The 27860-nt window shown below is 34.1% G+C and overlaps 1 protein-coding gene across 1 annotated transcript in view; it reads right to left on the reverse strand.

The window, feature by feature from the left end:
* LOC100367894 (neuronal acetylcholine receptor subunit alpha-9-like) overlaps window positions 1-12286 on the reverse strand; it is a 31641-nt gene extending 19355 nt beyond the window's left edge. The window contains exons 1-2 of the mRNA XM_078013022.2: window positions 12250-12286; window positions 11999-12144 (exon numbers count right to left, since the gene is read on the reverse strand). Coding sequence (XP_077869148.1) covers window positions 11999-12144; window positions 12250-12286 — 183 coding nt within the window. The remainder of the gene's footprint in view (window positions 1-11998; window positions 12145-12249) is intronic.
* Window positions 12287-27860: the final 15574 nt, after the last annotated feature.

Consider the following 27860-nt stretch of genomic DNA (forward strand, 5'->3'; position numbering starts at 1 on the left):
ACGCATTATAAACTGTTTGAAAAACACATTTGCTTAGTTGACAGGCTTATTAAAAATTCAAACACGTGATTTGTTGCATAAATAATACACACATTCAAACGTTATAGCAAATTTTAATCCGTAATCATAGACGGTAAGATAAATTACAAGTCCAATAATATAAACAAACAAACATGTGGCAAACCGCAAAGAGTACTGATGAAAAGTGAGTTTTGATATATAATATAATATAATATAATATAATAAGTACAATTGATGTTTGTTGAGCAACTCGTGCCATGGTATTAAAAGGAAACCATTTGAAAAACTGATGCAAGTCAACGAAACAAAAAAACTCATATTAACAATTTGTTGGAATGAAGTAATATGATGAAGTGTAGCATATTGTTGTGGAGTGTCACTTATATAACGACTGTCCACGTCAAGTGGATGTCGTCTTACTTGTTAAGCTAATTATTTCCTCAAACACCTGTGCAATCATAAACGCCAGATGTGTCATCAGGTCAAAATCCCGGATAATAGGGCTACATTTAGTTCGAAGTACAATTGTAAATACGTGTCATAAAGGTCATCGCGTGCTAGTGTATTCGTACATTTCCTTGGCTATCAGTACGAAATAGTGTTTAAGCATCAGACAGGCTCCCATTTCCAATCGAAGCGTTTCTCCTTAATGAAAGTCAAATTGTCTGAACTTGTCGGGGTCTTTTCAAAGCAAATAATAATTTCTGCGACAGTTTGATATTCTCATGAAACTGAACTGACAAGCAGAAATAGTTTTCATAACGCAATGTACGTTTCACACGTCATTTGCGTCGAATACTATAGCTAACATCAAGCATATATACTATAATATGTGCGATCCAATTCGATGTAAGGATTCATAATATCTGATGACGTACACTTGATTGCAATTCTAAATACATGTGAAGTTTCATCATATTAGTGTGATTGACTTAGCCACCCATGCGCCAATGTATTTATGACATGGTTACTAATTACAGTACTGTTGTTATCGGAGCATGATTTGTTCAAATAAATGTTTATACAGTTTAACAGGCCAGAGCGATTTACTATCTCAGTTGGTATAAATTGCTTGAGAGCAGTACAGAGGCGACCCACTGTGATATATCAACCAACTAATTCACATCATTTCCTGCCTATTGTGTGCGATGGAAATTTGAAAGATGACAGTATTTCCTTGCTCACTGTCACTCAATACACGTACTTCGTTAACTACCTTTCAGTGAGGTATGTATGTCATGACAATTTCCTGTCTATATTGCTTCTAAAAGTAGGTTCATTAGTCTGAGATACTGTTCCATGTCAGATCATCATCTATAATACAGTTTTAAGTTCTGGTTAGTTTAACTATATTTCAATTATTTTATTCACGGATCAATATTAACTGATAATCGTAATCTAATGTGCATAGACCAGTGATGAGTTGGATTTATAGTCAATTTTATAACCTAAAACCTCGCTATATATGTCCGCAAAATATCAACTGCAATGGGCTGTTGTAAACAATTACCAATATAAGTAATGCAATTATATGTACTAGCCTCGCGACAAAAATAGTTTTACACGAATTAAACCTACTGTGTACTATTGTTGCTATGTCGCAACAACAGAACTGGCAAATCACAAATCAAACATGTGTGTTAACATTTATATATGGTTAGTCTTACATCACACTTTCCTGCTATTCCGAGAATAAAATGAATTATCATATCATTGGCCGTTGTCGCAAATCAAGTCATGTACATATATACTACACCTTATGTTTATGTTACTTATATTAAATACTCAATTTATAAAAAACACGTATCATCATTGCATATATATATTAGTAAAGAGAAATACAACTGGGGCGTTAGAATAAATAACTCATTGCAATATTTCGAAATGAATCATGGTTCGTTATTTTTTGTTTCTCTCGAATAAAAATGATTTAAAAAATGGGTGGATGTAATGCTACTGTAGCCGTATAGTATTTTTGTGGGTGAATATATTAATTCACATCTATACCTAATTGTCTCATCATAACTGTCCGTCGCTAAGGGAGTACGCAAATATGTTATTACAATCACATCGCATGATGTCGGTATATCACGCACTCATCATTGTTTATGCACACAACAGTATATGAATCTGTATTTCTACTTGTATTAATCATATATCCAGGTTAAAATTGGATTCTATGAAATCAGTTTCTGATATTTTATAAACAAAATATAGCTTAATTCCCAAGTTATCCTAAACATAGAAATAAAATAATTCCACATGATTCGTGGATTTAACGAAATGATTTAAATTTAAAGGGCTATTGCAAGTTATCCAATACTGTTTCACATTCGATTGTTTAATTTCATATGTGAATCAACCATCTCCAAATATTAGCGTATTACATTAGCCATGCGCAATGTGTACTACACTGTACTCTTCATAACCTGTTCCCGTCTTCTAATTGTCTTGTTATAATTGTTCACTTTTTTGTGGACAGTTTCACGTTTTACTGTGGCGACACAGTAGCATTAGCGAATCACGGACAATGAAAATTGAAATAAACTCACTTGTTCCTTGATAATCGTCTTTGTATGTTTTCAATTAGAAACTACAGAGGAGTATTTGATACATCGAGTCGTCCTGGAAGCGTTTTGGCAATGTGTATATAAATAATTGAGCTAATCAACAACATGGAGTATATAATATGTCTCATCAACACATTTCTCAGCAGTGAATACCAAAATATTGATACAAATGTCGCACGAAAAAATTCAATTCAGTTCAAAGGAAAAATTAATTAAATTATGAAATTACAATTCTTCTCACTCGGTCACTCTTTTTATAATTCAAAAGAGGAACATATTAAAAGGTATATATATACGGTAACGATAGCTTTAAGCTTAATGGAATAAGCTGTTACGTAACTCCGAACTATTTAGTAGTACTCAGGTGTGTGTTTAGATATATAATTAACATCACTAGCACGATTATTTGAGTTTGAAATAAGTTGGTGGAGGTGGGACACCATATCACACTATCATTGTATTTAAGCCACCACATGTTCAGTCATCATTAAAGATATTGAACGAGTTCTGGTACCATGGTAACATCAAGTATGGTAGATATAAAAGAAAATACATGATATGCAATTACATGTGCATGAAAAATAAGGCAATCAAAGACATCACCCTAAGTGGTGAATTGCTCTCTCAATTCATATTAACAGAAATAGATTTCGACTATATAAACATCACTTATATGTTTGAATAATAAAATTAAAACAATGTCGTACAATCGTTAATGTTACTCAACTCTAATTATTTATGAATTCTAATTATTAAATTAATTGATTACCAAAAGTGGTCGGGTTCATCTAAATTGGATCACTGTATCTGTAACACAGGCAGCTGAAAAACTATTTATTACAACGTCACTATTTTAAAATTAAATGAATTTTTTATTGTAATAATATCTTTTATTTTATTAATTGTTTTATTTTTTAATTACATTAATCTTCTAGGTTGATGAAATATCAGACAGACATATGTCTAAATATTTTAAAATTAAGGCTAATTCAAAAGTGTTATTTGTAGTATTAGCACAATATTTGAGAACTTGAAGCAGATAAATTATTGTTGAGATATTAGTGATGCAAGATTGGATAATTTAATAACAAAGATGACAAATAACGCAGTAAGGAACATATTCACACATACATCACCGTTTAGTGTTCAGTTAGAGATGGCATTCCAATCCCACTGCGTCATTGTGGATAACTTACTAACAAAGATGACAAATAACGTAGTAAGGAACATATACACACAGACATCACCGTTTAGTGTTCAGTTAGAGATGACATTCCAATCCCACTGCGTCATTGTGGATAACTTACTAACAAAGATGACAAATAACGTAGTAAGGAACATATACACACAGACATCACCGTTTAGTGTTCAGTTAGAGATGGCATTCCAATCCCACTGCGTCATTGTGGATAACTTACTAACAAAGATGACAAATAACGCAGTAAGGAACATATTCACACATACATCACCGTTTAGTGTTCAGTTAGAGATGGCATTCCAATCCCACTGCGTCATTGTGGATAACTTACTAACAAAGATGACAAATAACGTAGTAAGGAACATATACACACAGACATCACCGTTTAGTGTTCAGTTAGAGATGACATTCCAATCCCACTGCGTCATTGTGGATAATTTACTAACAAAGATGACAAATAACGTAGTAAGGAACATATACACACAGACATCACCGTTTAGTGTTCAGTTAGAGATGACATTCCAATCCCACTGCGTCATTGTGGATAATTTACTAACAAAGATGACAAATAACGCAGTAAGGAACATATTCACACATACATCACCGTTTAGTGTTCAGTTAGAGATGACATTCCAATCCCACTGCATCATTGTGGATAATTTACTAACAAAGATGACAAATAACGTAGTAAGGAACATATACACACAGACATCACCGTTTAGTGTTCAGTTAAAGATGACATACCAATCCCACTGCGTCATTGTGAATAATTTACTAACAAAGATGACAAATAACGCAGTAAGGAACATATTCACACAGACATCACCGTTTAGTGTTCAGTTAGAGATGGCATTCCAATCCCACTGCGTCATTGTGGATAATTTACTAACAAAGATGACAAATAACGTAGTAAGGAACATATACACACAGACATCACCGTTTAGTGTTCAGTTAGAGATGACATTCCAATCCCACTGCGTCATTGTGGATAATTTACTAACAAAGATGACAAATAACGCAGTAAGGAACATATTCACACATACATCACCGTTTAGTGTTCAGTTAGAGATGACATTCCAATCCCACTGCATCATTGTGGATAATTTACTAACAAAGATGACAAATAACGTAGTAAGGAACATATACACACAGACATCACCGTTTAGTGTTCAGTTAAAGATGACATACCAATCCCACTGCGTCATTGTGAATAATTTACTAACAAAGATGACAAATAACGCAGTAAGGAACATATTGACACAGACATCACCGTTTAGTGTTCAGTTAGAGATGGCATTCCAATCCCACTGCGTCATTGTGGATAATTTACTAACAAAGATGACAAATAACGTAGTAAGGAACATATACACACAGATATCACCGTTTAGTGTTCAGTTAGAGATGACATTCCAATCCCACTGCGTCATTGTGAATAATTTACTAACAAAGATGACAAATAACGCAGTAAGGAACATATTCACACAGACATCACCGTTTAGTGTTCAGTTAGAGATGGCATTCCAATCCCACTGCGTCATTGTGGATAACTTACTAACAAAGATGACAAATAACGTAGTAAGGAACATATACACACAGATATCACCGTTTAGTGTTCAGTTAGAGATGGCATTCTAATCCCACTGCGTCATTGTCATTTATTTATTACAGTGAAATTTGGCTTCGATTCATCAGGCGATGGTGGCTGGCTTAGACAGAATTTATTGAGTTGATAAAAAAAAACCTTCACGTACAGAGTTCTAATTCAATTTATCTCGACCGCCAAACCTAACAGACATGCTTCTGTTTCACAATAGCAGGACATATTTGCTTAGCAAATCTAGACTTTAACGAGTTGAAAGGTGTTTTTTGTCAGTGACAGTGTATACTGCTTTACGTGGCGACTGGATCTATAGTTGGCCAGTATGCGGCTATGAACAGTTAAAATATAATCTACCTTCACGACACTATTTAAATATGTTGAAATATAAGATATAATATATCATGATATCATACAGTCGAGTCAGTTATGATCAGTTCCTGAAATGAATATTACTAAATACCAAGTAATTGCGGTACATACACGCCTACTGCCGTTAATGTCAATCAGCCTTTAGTGTCGTGTATTCAAACTAACGCTCCTTGATTGCAAAACCATATAAGTCAACTACAAATAGATGCCAAGTCTGTTTGTCGTGATCGAAAATTCGACAACGCACTGAAATTAACTTAATTACAGTTCTATTTAGTCAGTGAAATTTCAAGGTTTACACCTGTCAATCAGTTTGACCGAGTCACAGTAGCAGTAGAAATTACCCCTTCTCACAACATTCAAGTAAAGCCAACAGTAATATTCGACGACAGGCACCATTCACGTTCAGCCTGAGGTGAAATGGTTCATTCATTCTCCATTAATCTCGATCTTCGTAAACAAGGTATGCGTTATACACTGCAGAGAACTACATCTAGGCTTTTTTTTAAATATAGAAACATGAAGCCATCATCCTCAGGAAAAACTCTTTGTTGGCTATCATCTATTACAAATGTTGCTACTGTTTTCAAGCGTAATCAAAACACCACGGTCTCCATTCCTATCACCCGTAGCGAGGCCCGTGAAGGAAAACTTTCAAGAGGTAGCCGACATCGACACACTCGCATAAACTACATGGAAACACTACAATAACGCGTGATATAATATAAAGGAGTGGATAAAAACATTTGCATGTATGATAAACGAATATATTGAAGTATTCAGTAACTTATATGTTTGATATTAACAAGTACACTTCTAATTGGTGATATATTCATGTTTCGCATAACTGTCTATACAATTATAATACTGTAATTAAACGTATGCATGTATTCTCTATTGTGAAAATAATTTATAAGTCAGTGTAATAATGTAACTGTAATTTACTTAAATATATCATATCAGATACACGTTTCCATATTTATATTAACTGACAAGGATCTACTTTGTATAACTGACACTATTACTCAAGTAGTATCTAACCTTTTTTGTTGCGCGTTGATAATCTGCATATGCAATGCACTTCAATTCGAGTTGATGTAATTGGGACTTGAATAAATATTATGCAAGTTAAATATTATTGGTTGTAGTTCAGCACCTCTTTAAATATAGTGATTTCTACCTCTATATGCGTTTGAACATGAACGTTTCAATGAATAAATTGTTATCAAAACAGATCTGACACATTTTTATACACGCAAATGGTTAAATTAAATCTAAGCACTAATTAAACATTTTACAATTACATCCGGTTGCGGAGTTTTTGTACTCGGGAGAATGAGGTTACCCTTTGCCGCAACTACCTCCAGGTCACCCTTGGGCAAGGTGTAGCACCTGTGAGCCTTGGGTGCCAACTTCCCACATAACAAGTTCGGTTGACGTCAGTAAGGGCATACGGTCGTAAAACTCCTGCACAAATAGATCCGCACAGGTGGACAATTTTTCATGTAAATATGTAGATATTAGTTTCAGTTGTACTTAGCATTTGGCAGGGGGAATCGTAACCTCTTGTAGTGAGAACCAGTGTGACTGGCCTGCCAACGGGGTGCTAAGGATTTCATTGGAAAAGTTATCAGTTACATCCGTTAATGTAATTTCGTTTTACATACCCGTAAATCAAAAATCACAATTACAGTAATGGGTATTTTAAAATCAATTGAAGTGTCTAGAATACAACGTAGTGCATAGCATTTGTTGTAGAACAAAAGCGTGAAGCAGAATCCAACATGCATAGTGTTGTAAATTTCAAAGATGAAATGAAAGTGTCGCCATTCATGTCGGTTATCTTTCTTTTACTGAGACATTTTTTTTTCTTATAATTTGTATTTACTATTGAGCATTTATATCATCAACATACTGACTGTAAACCGTTATTTCAGTTGATCTTGTTTGAGTATTGCAAACATCATCGAATTACAGCAATACAAATTATATCAGCATATCGGCATTTCAAAGTAATTATCAGATTGTGACAAGATATTCAATCCCATAGTGGCTTTTAGAGAAATTGCATTGTCTAGCATTCTAACTTTCATTAGTATGTCAATATTTTTGAAAATCGATAGAGTACAGAGATAAAAGCTGTTGATTTTAATGAATTACGGTACATCAGACTGCAATTTATTCAAGTGTCGCTCAGAATGCAATGTTTATCTACTCAAAAGATCCCGACGGGCACTAGGTGAATGCAATCAACATACACTGACATACATATTCATACCGAATAGAAGTTACCATATATAGAGCGTACTGAGTCATTGACCAAGTACGTATTAACAAAACATTCTCTGTCAATAAAAATCAGTTTATCTTCCTAAGTACAAAATGATTACTAGTATATTGTTAGTAAAAAAACATCAAAGTCACTATCTAACAGCAGCACTGTAATTCATTACCTGCTTATTTGCATACAGGAGTACCCCCGGTGACACCGCCAGCAGACGTTCAGCTCAGCGTAGAAACTGAGACAGAGTTTTGGAGATTGATTTTGTTTCAAGTTACGCGTCGATTAACTTCTAAAATTAGATTTTACTCAATTCTCTGAACAAGATTTGTCGAAAAATATTACACGGCACGTATTACTAGTACGATAAAATCACCAATTTATGCAGTTGTCATTCTATTAAGCGACAGAAGACTTAAACTCAGTGCAACAATCATTATGGTCAGAGAAAAATCAAAATAAATTTAGTAGCAAAACTGAATGTTGGAGCCATATTGTATGATGTTGTCTCACTTCAATCACTCTCTGACAGTTTTAGAGAGATCCGGCATGCACGGATTTCATGTAAAAACACATGCTTGAGCTCAACTCTATCATTCAATGACATCATACGTTAGATTCTGTAATGGCCACTGACTTGAATCAGCGAAACATTTGGTGCGTAAGAAGACCAGTTCGATTGAAATCGTAATTTGCGTAACATTATATTTTTGATTAGATCTAAAGAAATTGTATAATAATCTTTTGGGGAAATCAAGACTACTCGTTTTAAGAATGTCAGTTTGCTCGTAAACTAGATTGACGTGATGTCAGTGAATTATGACGGTGCTACACCAAATATACGACAATCGTTTTTAACCGGATAAACAATTGATTCACAATTTAATTGTCGTTTCACCTCTTATTCTGATGTGGTGGCGCAGTTTTATTTCGGTAAAAATTGGAAACCGGAAAATGTCGAATGTGCCGGGACGAATGGGCTTATCTACAAATAGAACATCTTTTCATTATTAATGGAATAAGATTTATTATCTATTCTTTTAGTTATACAAATATTCATATCAGGGCAATAGTAACCGACAATCTTGCTAGTTAGTTGATGTTTTACTGTACACGAGTTACACGGCGGATAGTGAATGTGCCGGCAGGATGCAAACTTCCGATTTTACAGTATGACTTCGGCTCTGACGATGGTGTTACTATTTTATAGTGGTTTTCCCATAACTTCCCATATTACATGCCAAACATTTTAGATGATATGACGCATGTTGTGTAGTATTGATGTTACGATAATACGATAATATGTTTAAGGGAGACTTCTTCAATAAAAAAATGTTTACAATGTAAAAATGTGATTGTAATGACACAGTTTATATTTGAAGAAAGATCAAAGTTGTATCTTTCATTCCACATGCAGAATATGTACTATTATTATCACAATTAATGAACATGTTCACTATATAATATGAATATATACTATTTTATTTACGTAGGATAAGAAGGGGACGGGAATAATGCATTGCACCAGCTGTGTCAATTTCATAGAAATGTCGCTGATAACAAAGGTACTCATAATTTAATTATACCTGCATATTATTTTATGATTCAAATATTTTTATTATAATATACAATTGACAATAAAACTGTCATGAACATCCTTTTCCACAATTCACAGCGCATAGATATTTCAAAATTGAAGATTCATTCCAACTGACCGATATTGCGCATTCTAGAGGCCACAGTTCTACTCTATCATATGCAAATTAGCTATGTGCTAATACAATTCTAAAGTACATCTGCTAGAAATCAATTGCATTTAGCATCTAATTCAATTAGTCGGCACACTTGATATTACTTGGTAGAAGATAATACAAATACTAAAATAGTATTAGAGCTAAAGGAAAATTGGAATTGACACACAAAGTTGGCCTCTTTTTTTTCAAACACTTCTCAAGACTATTTCAGTTTCAGACTCACATTTGTTTTAGTGTACTTATTTACTTTATATTATATAATCTAATATTAGCGTATTCAAATATACTGTTATTTTAAAAGTAATAAATAACATTATCAATAAATTAATGAAACCATACGTGATCTATAATTGCATTCCTATTAAAAAGAACTACATACTGACCATATGCTAACATCAACAATTTTATCAGCTGCTATGGATTCGCTGGGGAATAGCTTAAATATACATGAAATAGAACTATGTGTAGTATTTGGGTCACGCGGTCAGGGCATGTCACAAGAAAATAGGGTTTTTAAAATTTCATGCGCAGGTAATCGAGAATCAATCTGTTTGGGAAAGGGCCGTTAAGTAGCACCTAATCAATTAAAATAAATACTAACTTTAAGCTTACTCTTGGGATTAGAGTTGAAAGAGAAAGCTTTTTATTTCTTATAGTTTGGTCTATTGTATTTCACAGCTAAAATAAACGTGGAGGTACGAGGTATACATTAAAGAACATTATTTCAGACCACGGTCATGATTTGTCATGCGGCTAACTTGAATATTGTGATTACATTCAGCGTTCATCATACTCTCATAAAAAACACTTCTATTTAGCTGTTATTTAAAAGTCTGTACTTGCAATATTATTCTGTTTTACATAACAACATTTCTTTCAAACTCTATAGTGTAAATTCGCTCAACGATGTTAACTCTATAGTGTAAATTCGCTCAACGATGTTAACTCTATAGTGTAAATTCGCTCAACGATGTTAACTCTATAGTGTAAATTCGCTCAACGATGTTAACTCCATAGTGTAAATTCGCTCAACGATGTTAACTCTATAATGTAAATTCGCTCAACGATGTTAACTCCATAGTGTAAATTCTCTCATCGATGTTAACTGTATAGTGTAAATTCGCACAACGATGTTAACTGTATAGTGTAAATTCGCTCAACGATGTTAACTCTATAGTGTAAATTGGCTCAACGATGTTAACTCTATAGTGTAAATTCGCTCAACGATGTTAACTCTATAGTGTAAATTCGCTCAACGATGTTAACTCTATAGTGTAAATTCGCACAACGATGTTAACTCTATAGTGTAAATTCGCTCAACGATGTTAACTCTATAGTGTAAATTCGCTCAACGATGTTAACTCTATAGTGTAAATTCGCTAAACGATGATAACTCCATAGTGTAAATTCGCTCAACGATGTTAACTCTATAGTGTAAATTCGCTCAACGATGTTAACTCTATAGTGTAAATTCGCACAACGATGTTAACTCTATAGTGTAAATTCGCACAACGATGTTAACTCTATAGTGTAAATTCGCACAACGATGTTAACTTTATAGTGTAAATTCGCTCAACGATGTTAACTCTATAGTGTAAATTCGCTCAACGATGTTAACTGTATAGTGTAAATTCGCTCAACGATGTTAACTGTATAGTGTAAATTCGCTCAACGATGTTAACTCCATAACTCAATCTGAAATCATTTTAAATGTTAAGTATTTGTCATCATTATCATTGATTATAATAACGTACACCGCTCGTTGTTGAAACGCTGCATTCTAATTGGTCGATCGGTACCACGTGCAGCCAATAACAGGGCGGTGTTAAAGGTCAGGTGTCAGGTATGTGTCAATTTTTTTGAAATAAAATTGCGCAATTAAAATTTAAATAGAATTGATGGACACTATGACACAACCCTATGACAGTGACTGATAATAATTCATAAATATATGCAGTTAGAAAAAACAGCATAATTTGTCGTGTGTCTCTCGCTATTGAGTGTAAGAAATACGATACAAATTGGGTGACTGGCCATCAATCAATACCCGAATAATTTATTATGCACATATAATAATAATCTATAGACTTTACACTATGCAATTGTTTTATACTGATTCTTAGTATTACGTAATGAATCAATAAATGGTATCGGTATAATTGTTACTGGGAGAAAACGAAACAAAAAACTTGCATGTAAACTTACCATATCATTAATCTGACTCAGGTAAAGTTCAAACGATATTGTTATATTCGACGATTCTTCAAGGACTGGACGTACAAGTTTATTATAACTGCTGTTAGAAAATACATCGTCTACGAGTCTTAAATGTTCCGGTGATGCCCGTACATCTGTGAAAAAAGCGACAAACAAAACAAATTAGAAACCACCATAAGTAGTTACTGAGCACAACTCTCATCTATATATATATATATATATGAAATACGACGAATTACCATTCGCCTTAAGCAGGTACTGAGTAGAGGTCGCCATGAGAGAAACACGGCACAGTTATTTAAGTTTTAAGGAGTGCGGGGAAATGCAATTCCGATAGGCTAATTTCCTGTACGCTTTGCGAGTAGATTTGTACTTTTCATGACATTATGGTTGAGTGCGTCAATGCGCAACTTACAACTTACAATACAATCGTCTCAACATGGCGCGAACAAGAAATTATACATATAACACTACACAAAAGATGATATTTGTTCAAAACGTGCTAAAATAAAATATATTTTCGTGTCAATAAAAAAATGAATGTCTACTGGTATACGCCGTTGCATTGGTCTTAATCTTGTGACCCTGTGATAACACAATCGATAGTGCCACGCATTAATGGTAAATGTTGTCTTGGAAACGAAATGGGTGGCTGACGACTTGGTTGTGTATTACAAACGCGTTAGATTAAGCCGAAGGTCATGAATTAATTATGATGCACATTACAAATTGGTTGGCAACCACATGAGTCATATTATATATTTCAAGGTACATATATACCTTTGAGATATCGGTATGGCATGGTTTTTATATATGGAACACCGATGATGCCTTATATTGCTGTATATTATTCGCGTACATCGTTATATGCTTGTATAACATATACTAACGTGATTATATGATAGTCTGTTCTCATTATTTTATACACGAATATCGTTATATTGTTGTTATATGTCAACATCAGTATATGTTGGCATATCGTTAAGTGGTATAATGTCAATAAATATCATACGCTAACACCATTATATGATTTGTAACATTATTCTATAACATTCTAACATGATGATGATGATGTTGTATTCATATTACATTATATAGTAAAATCGTTATATGGTTGTGTAACATATTTATCTTATATGTCAACATCAGTATATGTTTGCGTAACTAGGGGGATTCACCGTCAGTTGACAAGCACCTATGCGGCCCCAATTTGAGTGGAGATATTATTTGTGAACATAGAACACTCTTTACACTATCCCGATTGAATTCTGGGAGAGGCACGAGGCGTAAGATGAAAGGTGGTATACTTGGTACTACCGTACATGGACTGCATGCTAGTTTGTTTAGAAATTTTGTTTGGCGGATATAAAATATTGTAGTGATGGGTTCTCATTGGCGCTAAAAGAACTTCTGTCTCAACCAGAACAGTTTAAAAAAACAACGATTGAAAAGGTGTCTATCACGACACGGACATGACATTAATGTTCGTGAACTGAGTTCTCATCTGTTCATAACATTTAAAGCGCATGCATGCACAAGCGCTTCGCAGTCGACTTTACATAATAAATAACTTATAATAGTATTATATAAGATTGAATGAGCCCGCCACCCGATTATGACGTTAACATATAATTATTTATATATCCATATAGAAACATATAGACACGTTGGCATATAATATAACTATTAGCATATCATATGATGACCTCACACAATCATACAATGGTGTTAGCATATAATAAAGTTACATAACTATATAATGCCGTATGCATATAATATAATGCGGTTCTATCACTATGTAATGATGCTAATATATAATATAATGCGGTTTCATCACTATATAATGGTGTTAGCATATAATAAAAAAGGAGTTACACTTCTATATAATGCCGTATGCATATAATATAATGCAGTTTCATCACTGTATATTGGTGTTAGGATGCACTATAATGACGTTACATCATTATATAATGGCGTATGCACATAGTATAATGTCGTTATGTCAATATATAATGCCGTAAGAATATAATATAATGACATTACATCAATATATGAACAAGTAGTGATTTGAATGGCTAATAAAGCCTTTAAGGGACAGCAAATATATTGCCAGAGTCAGATGTATATTATTATTTGGAAGCATTGCGTTTTTTGGAGCACGGTCTGAAATTTGTGTTCGTGATATTTGTCTTGTTTTCTCATAATATATTTTCATTGAGACACAGCATTAGTGAACATATCACATTGATACATGCCACTATTGAATATAACACATTGAATTACCTATCATTGTTATACATGCACATTGAGACACAACATTAGTGTACATGTCACATTGTTATACATGACACATTGAAACACAACATTAGTGTACATGTCATATTGATACACGCCATTCCTGAATATGGCACATTGAGGTACCTATCATTGTTATACATGACACATTGAGACACACCATTAGTGAACATGCCACATTAAACAAGCCATTCTTGAATATGACACATTGAGATACATCTCATCGTTATACATGACACATTGAGACAAAGCATTAGTGTACATGTCACATTGATACGCGCCATTCCTGAATATAACACATTGAGATACCTTTCCTTGTTATACATAACACATTGAGACACAACATTAGTGTACATATCACATTGAGATATGACATTTTTGAATATAACACACTGAGTTACATAAAAGTAAGTGTTTTATGTTATTTACGTTTTATTACCAAATATCCTTGAGAAAGATATCATGCAGTAAAGCCTGCAGCCGCTCTACATTGTACAATATCGCCAAGAAAACCATCAAATCACGTGACAATAATTAGTCAATTACATTACAAGTCAATTACCATCAAAGAGGGTTCAGTCATATAATACCGTTGGGATGAGACATGTTTGTCTCAATTATACGTTGTCATTATTAGTGTTTGTTATATAATGATAGATCGCTCAGCATATTCCATCCACACAAAAATTGCTTATGAGAACATAACCATGTTTGTATTAGAAGAATTGTGTGACCCCGTTTTATAAAAGATCAATATGTGGGAATAAAACTGAATAAACACAATAAAGAATGATGTATGCAATGTTGACAATGTACAAACAATAACATGACAGTATTTATTATTTCATTTATTATTACTGAGTGCTTCATTCGCAATAAAACAGATATATTATGACCTCTAAAAACGTTCAATAACGGGGATGTAAAATATACCGTTAACTTATATATATATATATATATCATAATCACTGTGCCATTCAGTAATTCATGAACTATTCTATTTCACATTAACATTGTCTGTCGGACAACTCGTATACACATTGTTTGGTAGATGACTCATATACACATTGTTTGGTAGATGACTCATATACACATTGTTTGGTAGATGACTCATATACACATTGTTTGGTAGATGACTCATATACACATTGTTTGGTAGATGACTCATATACACATTGTTTGGTAGATGACTCATATACACATTGTTTGGTAGATGACTAATAAACACATAGTTTGGTAGATGACTCATATACACATTGTTTGGTAGATGACTCACATACACATTGTTTGGTAGATGACTCACATACACATTGTTTGGTAGATGACTCATATACACATTGTTTGGTAGATGACTAATATACACATTGTTTGGTAGATGACTCATATACACATTGTTTGGTAGATGACTCATATACACATTGTTTGTTAGATGACTCATATACACATTGTTTGTTAGATGACTCATATACACATTGTTTGGTAGATGACTCATATACACATTGTTTGTTAGATGACTCATATACACATTGTTTGTTAGATGACTCATATACACATTGTTTGTTAGATGACTCATATACACATTGTTTGGTAGATGACTCATATACACATTGTTTGTTAGATGACTCATATACACATTGTTTGTTAGATGACTCACATACACATTGTTTGTTAGATGACTCATATACACATTGTTTGTTAGATGACTCATATACACATTGTTTGGTAGATGACTCATATACACATTGTTTGGTAGATGACTCATATACACATTGTTTGGTAGATGACTCACATACATATTGTTTGTTAGATGACTCATAAACACATTGTTTGTTAGATGACTCATATACACATTGTTTGGTAGATGACTCATATACACATTGTTTGGTAGATGACTCATATACACAATGTTTGTTAGATGACTCACATACACATTGTTTGTTAGATGACTCATATACACATTGTTTGGTAGATGACTCATATACACATTGTTTGGTAGATGACTCATATACACATTGTTTGGTAGATGACTAATATACACATTGTTTGGTAGATGACTCATATACACATTGTTTGGTAGATGACTCACATACACATTGTTTGGTAGATGACTCACATACACATTGTTTGGTAGATGACTCATATACACATTGTTTGTTAGATGACTCATATACACATTGTTTGGTAGATGACTCATATACACATTGTTTGGTAGATGACTCATATACACATTGTTTGGTAGATGACTCATATACACATTGTTTGGTAGATGACTCATATACACATTGTTTGGTAGATGACTCATATACACATTGTTTGGTAGAGGACTCATATACACATTGTTTGGTAGATGACTCATATACACATTGTTTGGTAGATGACTCATATACACATTGTTTGGTAGATGACTCATATACACATTGTTTGTTAGATGACTCATATACACATTGTTTGGTAGATGACTCATATACACATTGTTTGTTAGATGACTCATATACACATTGTTTGGTAGATGACTCATATACACATTGTTTGGTAGATGACTCATATACACATTGTTTGGTAGATGACTCATATACACATTGTTTGGTAGATGACTCATATACACATTGTTTGTTAGATGACTCATATACACATTGTTTGGTAGATGACTCATATACACATTGTTTGTTAGATGACTCATATACACATTGTTTGGTAGATGACTCATATACACATTGTTTGGTAGATGACTCATATACACATTGTTTGGTAGATGACTAATACACACATAGTTTGGTAGATGACTCATATACACATTGTTTGGTAGATGACTCACATACACATTGTTTGGTAGATGACTCACATACACATTGTTTGGTAGATGACTCATATACACATTGTTTGGTAGATGACTCATATACACATTGTTTGGTAGATGACTCATATACACATTGTTTGGTAGATGACTCATATACACATTGTTTGGTAGATGACTCATATACACATTGTTTGGTAGATGACTAATAAACACATTGTTTGGTAGATGACTCATATACACATTGTTTGGTAGATGACTCACATACACATTGTTTGGTAGATGACTCACATACACATTGTTTGGTAGATGACTCATATACACATTGTTTGGTAGATGACTAATACACACATTGTTTGGTAGATGACTCATATACACATTGTTTGGTAGATGACTCACATACACATTGTTTGGTAGATGACTCACATACACATTGTTTGGTAGATGACTCATATACACATTGTTTGGTAGATGACTCATATACACATTGTTTGTTAGATGACTCATATACACATTGTTTGGTAGATGACTCATATACACATTGTTTGGTAGATGACTCATATACACATTGTTTGTTAGATGACTCATATACACATTGTTTGGTAGATGACTCATATACACATTGTTTGTTAGATGACTCATATACACATTGTTTGTTAGATGACTCACATACACATTGTTTGTTAGATGACTCATATACACATTGTTTGGTAGATGACTCATATACACATTGTTTGGTAGATGACTCATATACACATTGTTTGGTAGATGACTCATATACACATTGTTTGGTAGATGACTAATAAACACATTGTTTGGTAGATGACTCATATACACATTGTTTGGTAGATGACTCACATACACATTGTTTGGTAGATGACTCACATACACATTGTTTGGTAGATGACTCATATACACATTGTTTGGTAGATGACTAATAAACACATTGTTTGGTAGATGACTCATATACACATTGTTTGGTAGATGACTCACATACACATTGTTTGGTAGATGACTCACATACACATTGTTTGGTAGATGACTCATATACACATTGTTTGGTAGATGACTCATATACACATTGTTTGTTAGATGACTCATATACACATTGTTTGGTAGATGACTCATATACACATTGTTTGGTAGATGACTCATATACACATTGTTTGGTAGATGACTCATATACACATTGTTTGGTAGATGACTCATATACACATTGTTTGTTAGATGACTCATATACACATTGTTTGTTAGATGACTCACATACACATTGTTTGTTAGATGACTCATATACACATTGTTTGGTAGATGACTCATATACACATATATAATAAATAAATAAATAAATAAATAAATAAATAAATAAATAAATAAATAAATAAATAAATAAATAAATAAATAAATAAATAAATAAATAAATAAATAAATAAATAAATAAATAAATAAATAAATAAATAATGTGACATCCGTTTTTTTTCAAAATATTTTATAAATTGAAATTGAATAAATGAAGGCACATGTTCACCGGTCAGAAATCGACATCAGGTTAATCGTGTAGATGCTATTTTTGATTTTACGATTATATCAATGCGTGTTATAGGCGCATGAGATATAGACATATGTTTCTTGTTTATGCCTGTATTTCCAGCGAGTCAGCCACTTAACATCAATACTAATCTGATTCGGTAACGTGTACATTACTGATCAAACGTTTCACAAAGCAATATTATTTTACATATGGCTGTTGTTTGTATATGTTTGTGTGTGAGAGGTGAGAGTAATATATCCTCGCGGTAAAAGAATATATAAATATAACGTAAATGTTCAATTAACGTTTAGACTTTACGTGGCGTTTGACAGCATTTTACTATTTAAATCTAGAACACTATGATTATCATAGCAATTCACACAAGACATTTTGTGACAGAATGAATGTTCGTTGCAAAATAATTTCTAATCTAGTAAACATATGTAAGTGTTGTTAAAAATGCCATTTTGAATAATAATGACTTTGAAATGCACAAACGGAAACAAAGCTACTGTTCAAGAATCACGATCAAAGTCAAGAGGTGATATCGTGATTGATCAAAGCGGATCTATCATGTTTTCATTAAAATAAAATAAAAGACCTACGCTGTGGCACAATGCCCTAACCACATACGTGTCGAGTTGCAATCCATCAGAATCTGCCCCATTTTACTCTACTGGTCTTATTATTGCTAGCATTTTAGCTGCTGTTACACATCCAGCAAAATGCAGAAGGACGTTGTGCTCCATAAAGCCTTCGTGAAGAGTATGTGATGTAATAGAATGCCCAGATGCTTTACATACAAGGGCGAATGTGTGATAAAGGCATTGAATTATCTCCTGAAGTAGATAACTAATTGTGATGAGAATCAATAGCAGTGCTCGTACTGCATCACTGAACAAATTTATACTATTCCTTTCTTCTCAAACATATAAAGCAGAAAATACTAGTCATTAAACATAAGCGGATTGCCTTGTACAAAATACGAAATAGATGGCCTGATGTTATTTTTTTAATGATAATTATTGTCATTATTGTGACATGAATTTACATCTTATTATTTAGTGTAAGGCAGAAATACGGAAATTGTCCAAGCACTGTGGGGATCGCTATTTGAAACAAAAAAAGTTGACTTCGTTCAATAAACTACTTGCCGAGGCTTGAAAAATGTCGAAAATGTGACAAAATCACCGATTTTACAAAGGGTTGCTATTTAGAAATCAAAACGAAATTTTAGTTAGTTTGTTTTGACATGACAAAATGCATTTTCAGTTTATTCTCCGATCACATCTAGAGCACACATCTATCGTGAAATATTTGTAAACAATACATGGCAATATTAACGTTACTTGCCGAAGAATAATACAAGTCCTCTATTCAGGATGTGACGTCATTGACAATAATACATGTGTATGTTCACGTTTCATTCTAGTTCTCTATTCAGGGTGTGACGTCATTGACAATAATACATGTGTATGTCCAAGTTTTATTCAAGTCCTTTATTCAGGATGTGACGTCATTGACAATAATACATGTATATGTCCACATTTTATTCAAGTACTCTATTCAGTATGTGACGTCATTGACAATAATACATGGGTATGTCCAAGTTTTATTCAGGATGTGACGTCATTGAAAATAAGACATGTGTATGTCCACATTTAATTCAAGTCCTCTATTCAGGATGTGACGTCATTGACAATAATACATGTGTATGTCCACGTTTTATTCAAGTCCTCTATTCAGTATGTGACGTCATTGACAATAATACATGTGTAAGTCCAATTTTTTTTCAAGTCCTCTATTCAGGGTGTGGCGTCATTGACAATAGTACATGTGCATGTCAAAGCTCCATTTCAGTCCTCTGTTCAGGATGTGACGTCATTGACAATAATACATGTGTATGTCCACGTTTTATTCAAGTCCTCTATTCAGTATGTGACGTAATTGACAATAATACATGTGTATCTCCAATTTTTATTCAAGTCCTCTATTCAGGGTGTGGCGTCATTGACAATAATACATGTGTATGTCCACGTTTCATTCGAGTCCTCTATTCAGGATGTGACGTCATTGACAATAATACATGTGTATGTCCAAGTTTTATTCAAGTCCTCTATTCAGTATGTGACGTCATTGACAATAATAGATGAGTATGCCCAAGTTTTATTCAAGTCCTCTATTCAGTATGTGGCGTCGTTGACAAAAATACATGTGTATGTCCACGTTTCATTCGAGTCATCTATTCAGGGTGTGACGTCAGTGACAATATTACATGTGTATTTCCAAGTTGTATTCAAGTCCACTATTCAGGATGTGACGTCATTGACAATAATACATGTGTATGTCCACGTTTTATTCAAGTCCTCTATTCAGTATGTGGCGTCATTGACAATAATACAAGTGTATATCCACGTTCCATTCGAGTCATCTATTCAGGGTGTGACGTCATTGACAATATTACATGTGTATGTCCAAGTTTTATTCAAGTACTCTATTCAGTATGTGACGTCATTGACAATAATACATGGGTATGTCCAAGTTTTATTCAAGTCCTCCATTCAGGATGTGACGTCATTGACAATAATACATGTGTATGTCCACGTTTTATTCAAGTCCTCTATTCAGTATGTGACGTCATTGACAATAATACATGTGTATGTCCAATTTTTATTCAAGTCCTCTATTCAGGGTGTGGCGTCATTGACAATAGTACATGTGTATGTCAAAGCTCCATTTCAGTCCTCTGTTCAGGATGTGACGTCATTGACAATAATACATGTGTATGTCCACGTTTTATTCAAGTCCTCTATTCAGTATGTGACGTAATTGACAATAATACATGTGTATGTCCAAGTTTTATTCAATTCCTCTATTCAGTATGTGACGTCATTGACAATAATAGATGAGTATGCCCAAGTTTTATTCAAGTCCTCTATTCAGTATGTGGCGTCATTGACAAAAATACATGTGTATGTCCACGTTTCATTCGAGTCATCTATTCAGGGTGTGACGTCAGTGACAATATTACATGTGTATTTCCAAGTTGTATTCAAGTCCACTATTCAGGATGTGACGTCATTGACAATAATACATGTGTATGTCCACGTTTTATTCAAGTCCTCTATTCAGTATGTGGCGTCATTGACAATAATACAAGTGTATATCCAAACCACGTTTCATTCGAGTCATCTATTCAGGGAGTGACGTCATTGACAATATTACATGTGTATGTCCAAGTTTTATTCAAGTCCTCTATTCAGTATGTGACGTCATTGACAATAATACATGTATATGTCCACATTTTATTCAAGTACTCTATTCAGGATGTGACGTAATTGACAATAATACATGTGTATGTCCAAGTTTTATTCAGGATGTGACGTCATTGAAAATAAGACATGTGTATGTCCACATTTAATTCAAGTCCTCTATTCAGGATGTGACGTCTTTGACAATAATACATGTGTATTTCCAAGTTGTATTCCAGTTTTCTATTCAGGGTGTGACGTCATTGACAATAATACATGTGTATGTCCAAGTTTTATTCAAGTCCTCTATTCAGGGTGTGACGTCATTGACAATAATACATGTGTATGTCCACGTTTCATTCGAGTCATCTATTCAGGGTGTGACGTCACTGACAATATTACATGTGTATTTCCAAGTTGTATTCAAGTCCACTATTCAGGATGTGACGTCATTGACAATAATACATGTGCATGTCCACGTTTCATTCCAGTCCTCTATTCAGGGTGTGACGTCATTGACAATAATACATGTGTATGTCCAAGTTTTATTCAAGTCCTCTATTCAGTATGTGACGTCATTGTCAATAATACATGGGTATGTCCAATTTTTATTCAAGTCCTCTATTCAGGGTGTGGCGTCATTGACAATAATACATGTGTATGTCCAAGTTTTATTAAAGTCCTCTATTCAGGATGTGACGTCATTGACAATAGTACATGTGTAAGTCAAAGCTCCATTCCAGTCCTCTGTTCAGGATGTGACGTCATTGACAATAATACATGAGTATGTCCAAGTTTTATTCAAGTCCTCTATTCAGTATGTGGCGTCATTGACAATAATACAAGTGTATGTCCACGAATCATTCGAGTCATCTATTCAGGGTGTGACGTCAGTGACAATATTACATGTGTATTTCCAAGTTGTATTCAAGTCCTCTATTCAGTATGTGACGTAATTGACAATAATACATGTGTATCTCCAATTTTTATTCAAGTCCTCTATTTAGGGTGTGGCGTCATTGACAATAATACATGTGTATGTCCACGTTTCATTCGAGTCCTCTATTCAGGATGTGACGTCATTGACAATAATACATGTGTATGTCCAAGTTTTATTCAAGTCCTCTATTCAGTATGTGGCGTCATTGACAATAATACAAGTGTATATCCACGTTTCATTCGAGTCATCTATTCAGGGTGTGACGTCATTGACAATATTACATGTGTATTTCCAAGTTGTATTCCAGTTCTCTATTCAGGGTGTGACGTCATTGACAATAATACATGTGTATGTCCAAGTTTTATTCAAGTCCTATATTCAGGATGTGACGTCATTGACAATAATACATGTGTATGTCCACGTTTCATTCCAGTCCTCTATTCAGGGTGTGACGTCATTGACAATAATACATGTGTATGTCCAAGTTTTATTCAAGTCTTCTATTCAGTATGTGACGTCATTGACAATAATACATGGGTATGTCCAATTTTTATTCAAGTCATCTATTCAGGATGTGGCGTCATTGACAATATTACATGTGTATTTCCAAGTTGTATTCAAGTCCACTATTCAGGATGTGACGTCATTGACAATAATACATGTGTATGTCCGCGTTTTATTCAAGTCCTCTATTCAGTATGTGGCGTCATTGACAATAATACAAGTGGATATCCACGATTCATTCGAGTCATCTATTCAGGGTGTGACGTCATTGACAATATTACATGTGTATTTATAAGTTGTATTCCAGTTCTCTATTCAGGGTGTGACGTCACTGACAATAATACATGTGTATGTCCAAGTTTTATTCAAGTCCTCTATTCAGGATGTGACATCATTGACAATAATACATGTGTATGTCCACGTTTCATTCAAGTCCTCTATTCAGGGTGTGACGTCATTGACAATAATGCATGTGTATGTCCAAGTTTTATTCAAGTCCTCTATTCAGCATGTGGCGTCATTGACAATAATACAAGTGTATGTCCACATTTCATTCGAGTCATCTATTCAGGGTGTGACGTCATTGACAATATTACATGTGTATTTCCAAGTTGTATTCAAGTCCTCTATTCAGGGTGTGGCGTCATTGACAATAATACATGTGTATGTCCAAGTTTTATTAAAGTCTTCTATTCAGGATGTGACGTCATTGACAATAGTACATGTGTATTTCCAAGTTGTATTCAAGTCCTCTATTCAGGATGTGACGTCATTGACAATAATACATGTGTATGTCCACGTTTTATTCAAGTCCTCTATTCAGTATGTGGTGTCATTGACAATAATACAAGTGTATATCCACGTTTCATTCGAGTCATCTATTCAGGGTGTGACGTCATTGACAATAATACATGTGTATGTTCAAGTTTTATTAAAGTCCTCTATTCAGGATGTGACGTCATTGACAATAGTACATGTGTAAGTCAAAGCTCCATTTCAGTCCTCTATTCAGGGTGTGGCGTCATTGACAATATTACATGTGTATTTCCAAGTTGTATTCAAGTCCACTATTCAGGATGTGACGTCATTGACAATAATACATGTGTATGTCCAAGTTTTATTCAAGTCCTCTATTCAGGATGTGACATCATTGACAATAATACATGTGTATGTCCACGTTTCATTCCAGTCCTCTATTCAGGGTGTGACGTCATTGACAATAATGCATGTGTATGTCCAAGTTTTATTCAAGTCCTCTATTCAGTATGTGGCGTCATTGACAATAATACAAGCGTATATCCACGTTTCATTCGAGTCATCTATTCAGAGTGTGGCGTCATTGACAATATTACATGTGTATTTATAAGTTGTATTCCAGTTCTCTATTCAGGGTGTGACGTCATTGACAATAATACATGTGTATCTCCATTTTTATTCAAGTCCTCTATTAAGGGTGTGGCGTCATTGACAATAATACATGTGTATGTCCACGTTTCTTTCGAGTCCTCTATTCAGTATGTGACGTAATTGACAATAATACATGTGTATCTCCAATTTTTATTCAAGTCCTCTATTCAGGGTGTGGCGTCGTTGACAATAATACATGTGTATGTCCACGTTTCATTCGAGTCCTCTATTCAGGATGTGACGTCATTGACAATAATACATGTGTATCTCCAATTTTTATTCAAGTCCTCTATTCAGGGTGTGGCGTCGTTGACAATAATACATGTGTATGTCCACGTTTCATTCGAGTCCTCTATTCAGGATGTGACGTCATTGACAATAATACATGTGTATGTCCACGTTTTATTCAAGTCCTCTATTCAGTATGTGGCGTCATTGACAATAATACAAGTGTATATCCACGTTTCATTCGAGTCATCTATTCAGGGTGTGACGTCATTGACAATATTACATATGTATTTATAAGTTGTATTCCAGTTCTCTATTCAGGGTGTGACGTCATTGACAATAATACCTGTGTATGTCCAAGTTTTATTCAAGTCCTCTATACAGGATGTGACATCATTGACAATAATACATGTGTATGTCCACGTTTCATTCCAGTCCTCTATTCAGGGTGTGACGTCATTGACAATAATGCATGTGTATGTCCAAGTTTTATTCAAGTCCTCTATTCAGTATGTGACGTCATTGACAATAATACATGGGTATGTCCAATTTTTATTCAAGTCCTCTATTCAGGGTGTGTCGTCATTGACAATAATACATGTGTATGTCCACGTTTCATTCCAGTTCTCTATTCAGGGTGTGACGTCATTGACAATAAATAATACATGTGTATGTCCAAGTTTTATTAAAGTCCTCTATTCAGGATGTAACGTCATTGACAATAGTACATGTTTAAGTCAAAGCTCCATTTCAGTCCTCTATTCAGTATGTGACGTCATTGACAATAATACATTTGTATGTCCAAGTTTTATTCAAGTCCTCTATTCCGTATGTGGCGTCATTGACAATAATACGAGTATTTATCCACGTTTTATTCGAGTCATCTATTCAGGGTGTGACGTCATTGACAATATTACATGTGTATTTCCAAGTTGCATTCCAGTTCTCTATTCAGGGTGTGACGTCATTGACAATAATACATGTGTATGTCCAAGTTTTATTCAAGTCCTCTATTCAGGATGTGACGTCATTGACAATAGTACATGTGTATGTCCAATTTTTATTCAAGTCCTCTATTCAGTATGTGACGTCATTGAAAATAATACATGTGTATGTCCAAGTTTTATTCAAGTCCTCTATTCAGTATGTGGCGTCATTGACAATAATACAAGTGTATATCGACGTTTCATTCGAGTCATCTATTCAGGGTGTGACGTCAGTGACAATATTACATGTGTATTTCCAAGTTGTATTCAAGTCCACTATTCAGGATGTGACGTCATAATACAAGTGTATATCCAAGTTTTATTCAAGTCCTCTATTCAGGATGTGACGTCATTGACAATAGTACATGTGTATGTCAAAGCTCCATTTCAGTCCTCTGTTCAGGATGTGACGTCATTGACAATAATACATGAGTATGTCCACGTTTTATTCAAGTCCTCTATTCAGTATGTGACGTCATTGACAATAATACATGTGTATCTCCATTTTTTATTCAAGTCCTCTATTAAGGGTGTGGCGTCATTGACAATAATACATGTGTATGTCCACGTTTCATTCGAGTCCTCTATTCAGTATGTGACGTAATTGACAATAATACATGTGTATCTCCAATTTTTATTCACGTCCTCTATTCAGGGTGTGGCGTCATTGACAATAATACATGTGTATGTCCAAGTTTTATTCAAGTCCTCTATTCAGGATGTGACGTCATTGACAATAATACATGTGTATGTCCACGTTTTATTCAAGTCCTCTATTCAGTATGTGGCGTCATTGACAATAATACAAGTGTATATCCACGTTTCATTCGAGTCATCTATTCAGGGTGTGACGTCATTGACAATATTACATGTGTATTTGTAAGTTGTATTCCAGTTCTCTATTCAGGGTGTGACGTCATTGACAATAATACATGTGTATGTCCAAGTTTTATTCAAGTCCTCTATTCAGGATGTGACATCATTGACAATAATACATGTGTATGTCCACGTTTCATTCCAGTCCTCTATTCAGGGTGTGACGTCATTGACAATAATACATGTGTATGTCCAAGTTTTATTAAAGTCCTCTATTCAGGATGTGACGTCATTGACAATAGTACATGTGTAAGTCAAAGCTCCATTTCAGTCCTCAATTCAGTATGTGACGTCATTGACAATAATACATTTGTATGTCCAAGTTTTATTCAAGTCCTCTATTCAGTATGTGGCGTCATTGACAATAATACAAGTGTATATCCAAGTTTTATTCAAGTCCTCTAATCAGGATGTGACGTCATTGACAATAGTACATGTGTATGTCAAAGCTCCATTTCAGTCCTCTGTTCAGGATGTGACGTCATTGACAATAATACATGTGTATGTCCACGTTTTATTCAAGTCCTCTATCCAGTATGTGACGTCATTGACAATAATACAAGTGTATCTCCATTTTGTATTCAAGTCCTCTATTAAGGGTGTGGCGTCATTGACAATAATACATGTGTATGTCCACGTTTCATTCGAGTCCTCTATTCAGTATGTGACGTAATTGACAATAATACATGTGTATCTCCAATTTTTATTCAAGTCCTCTATTCAGGGTGTGGCGTCATTGAAAATAATACATGTGTATGTCCACGTTTTATTCAAGTCCTCTATTCAGTATGTGGCGTCATTGACAAAAATACAAGTGTATACCCTCGTTTCATTCGAGTCGTCTATTCAGGGTGTGACGTCATTGACAATATTACATGTGTATTTCCAAGTTGTATTCCAGTTCTCTATTCAGGGTGTGACGTCATTGACAATAATACATGTGTATGTCCAAGTTTTATTCAAGTCCTCTATTCAGTATGTGGCGTCATTGACAAAAATACAAGTGTATACCCTCGTTTCATTCGAGTCGTCTATTCAGGG

This window comes from Saccoglossus kowalevskii, chromosome 1 (genome assembly GCF_978046115.1).
Source record: "Saccoglossus kowalevskii chromosome 1, keSacKowa6.1, whole genome shotgun sequence".
Taxonomy (NCBI): Eukaryota; Metazoa; Hemichordata; class Enteropneusta; family Harrimaniidae; genus Saccoglossus; species Saccoglossus kowalevskii.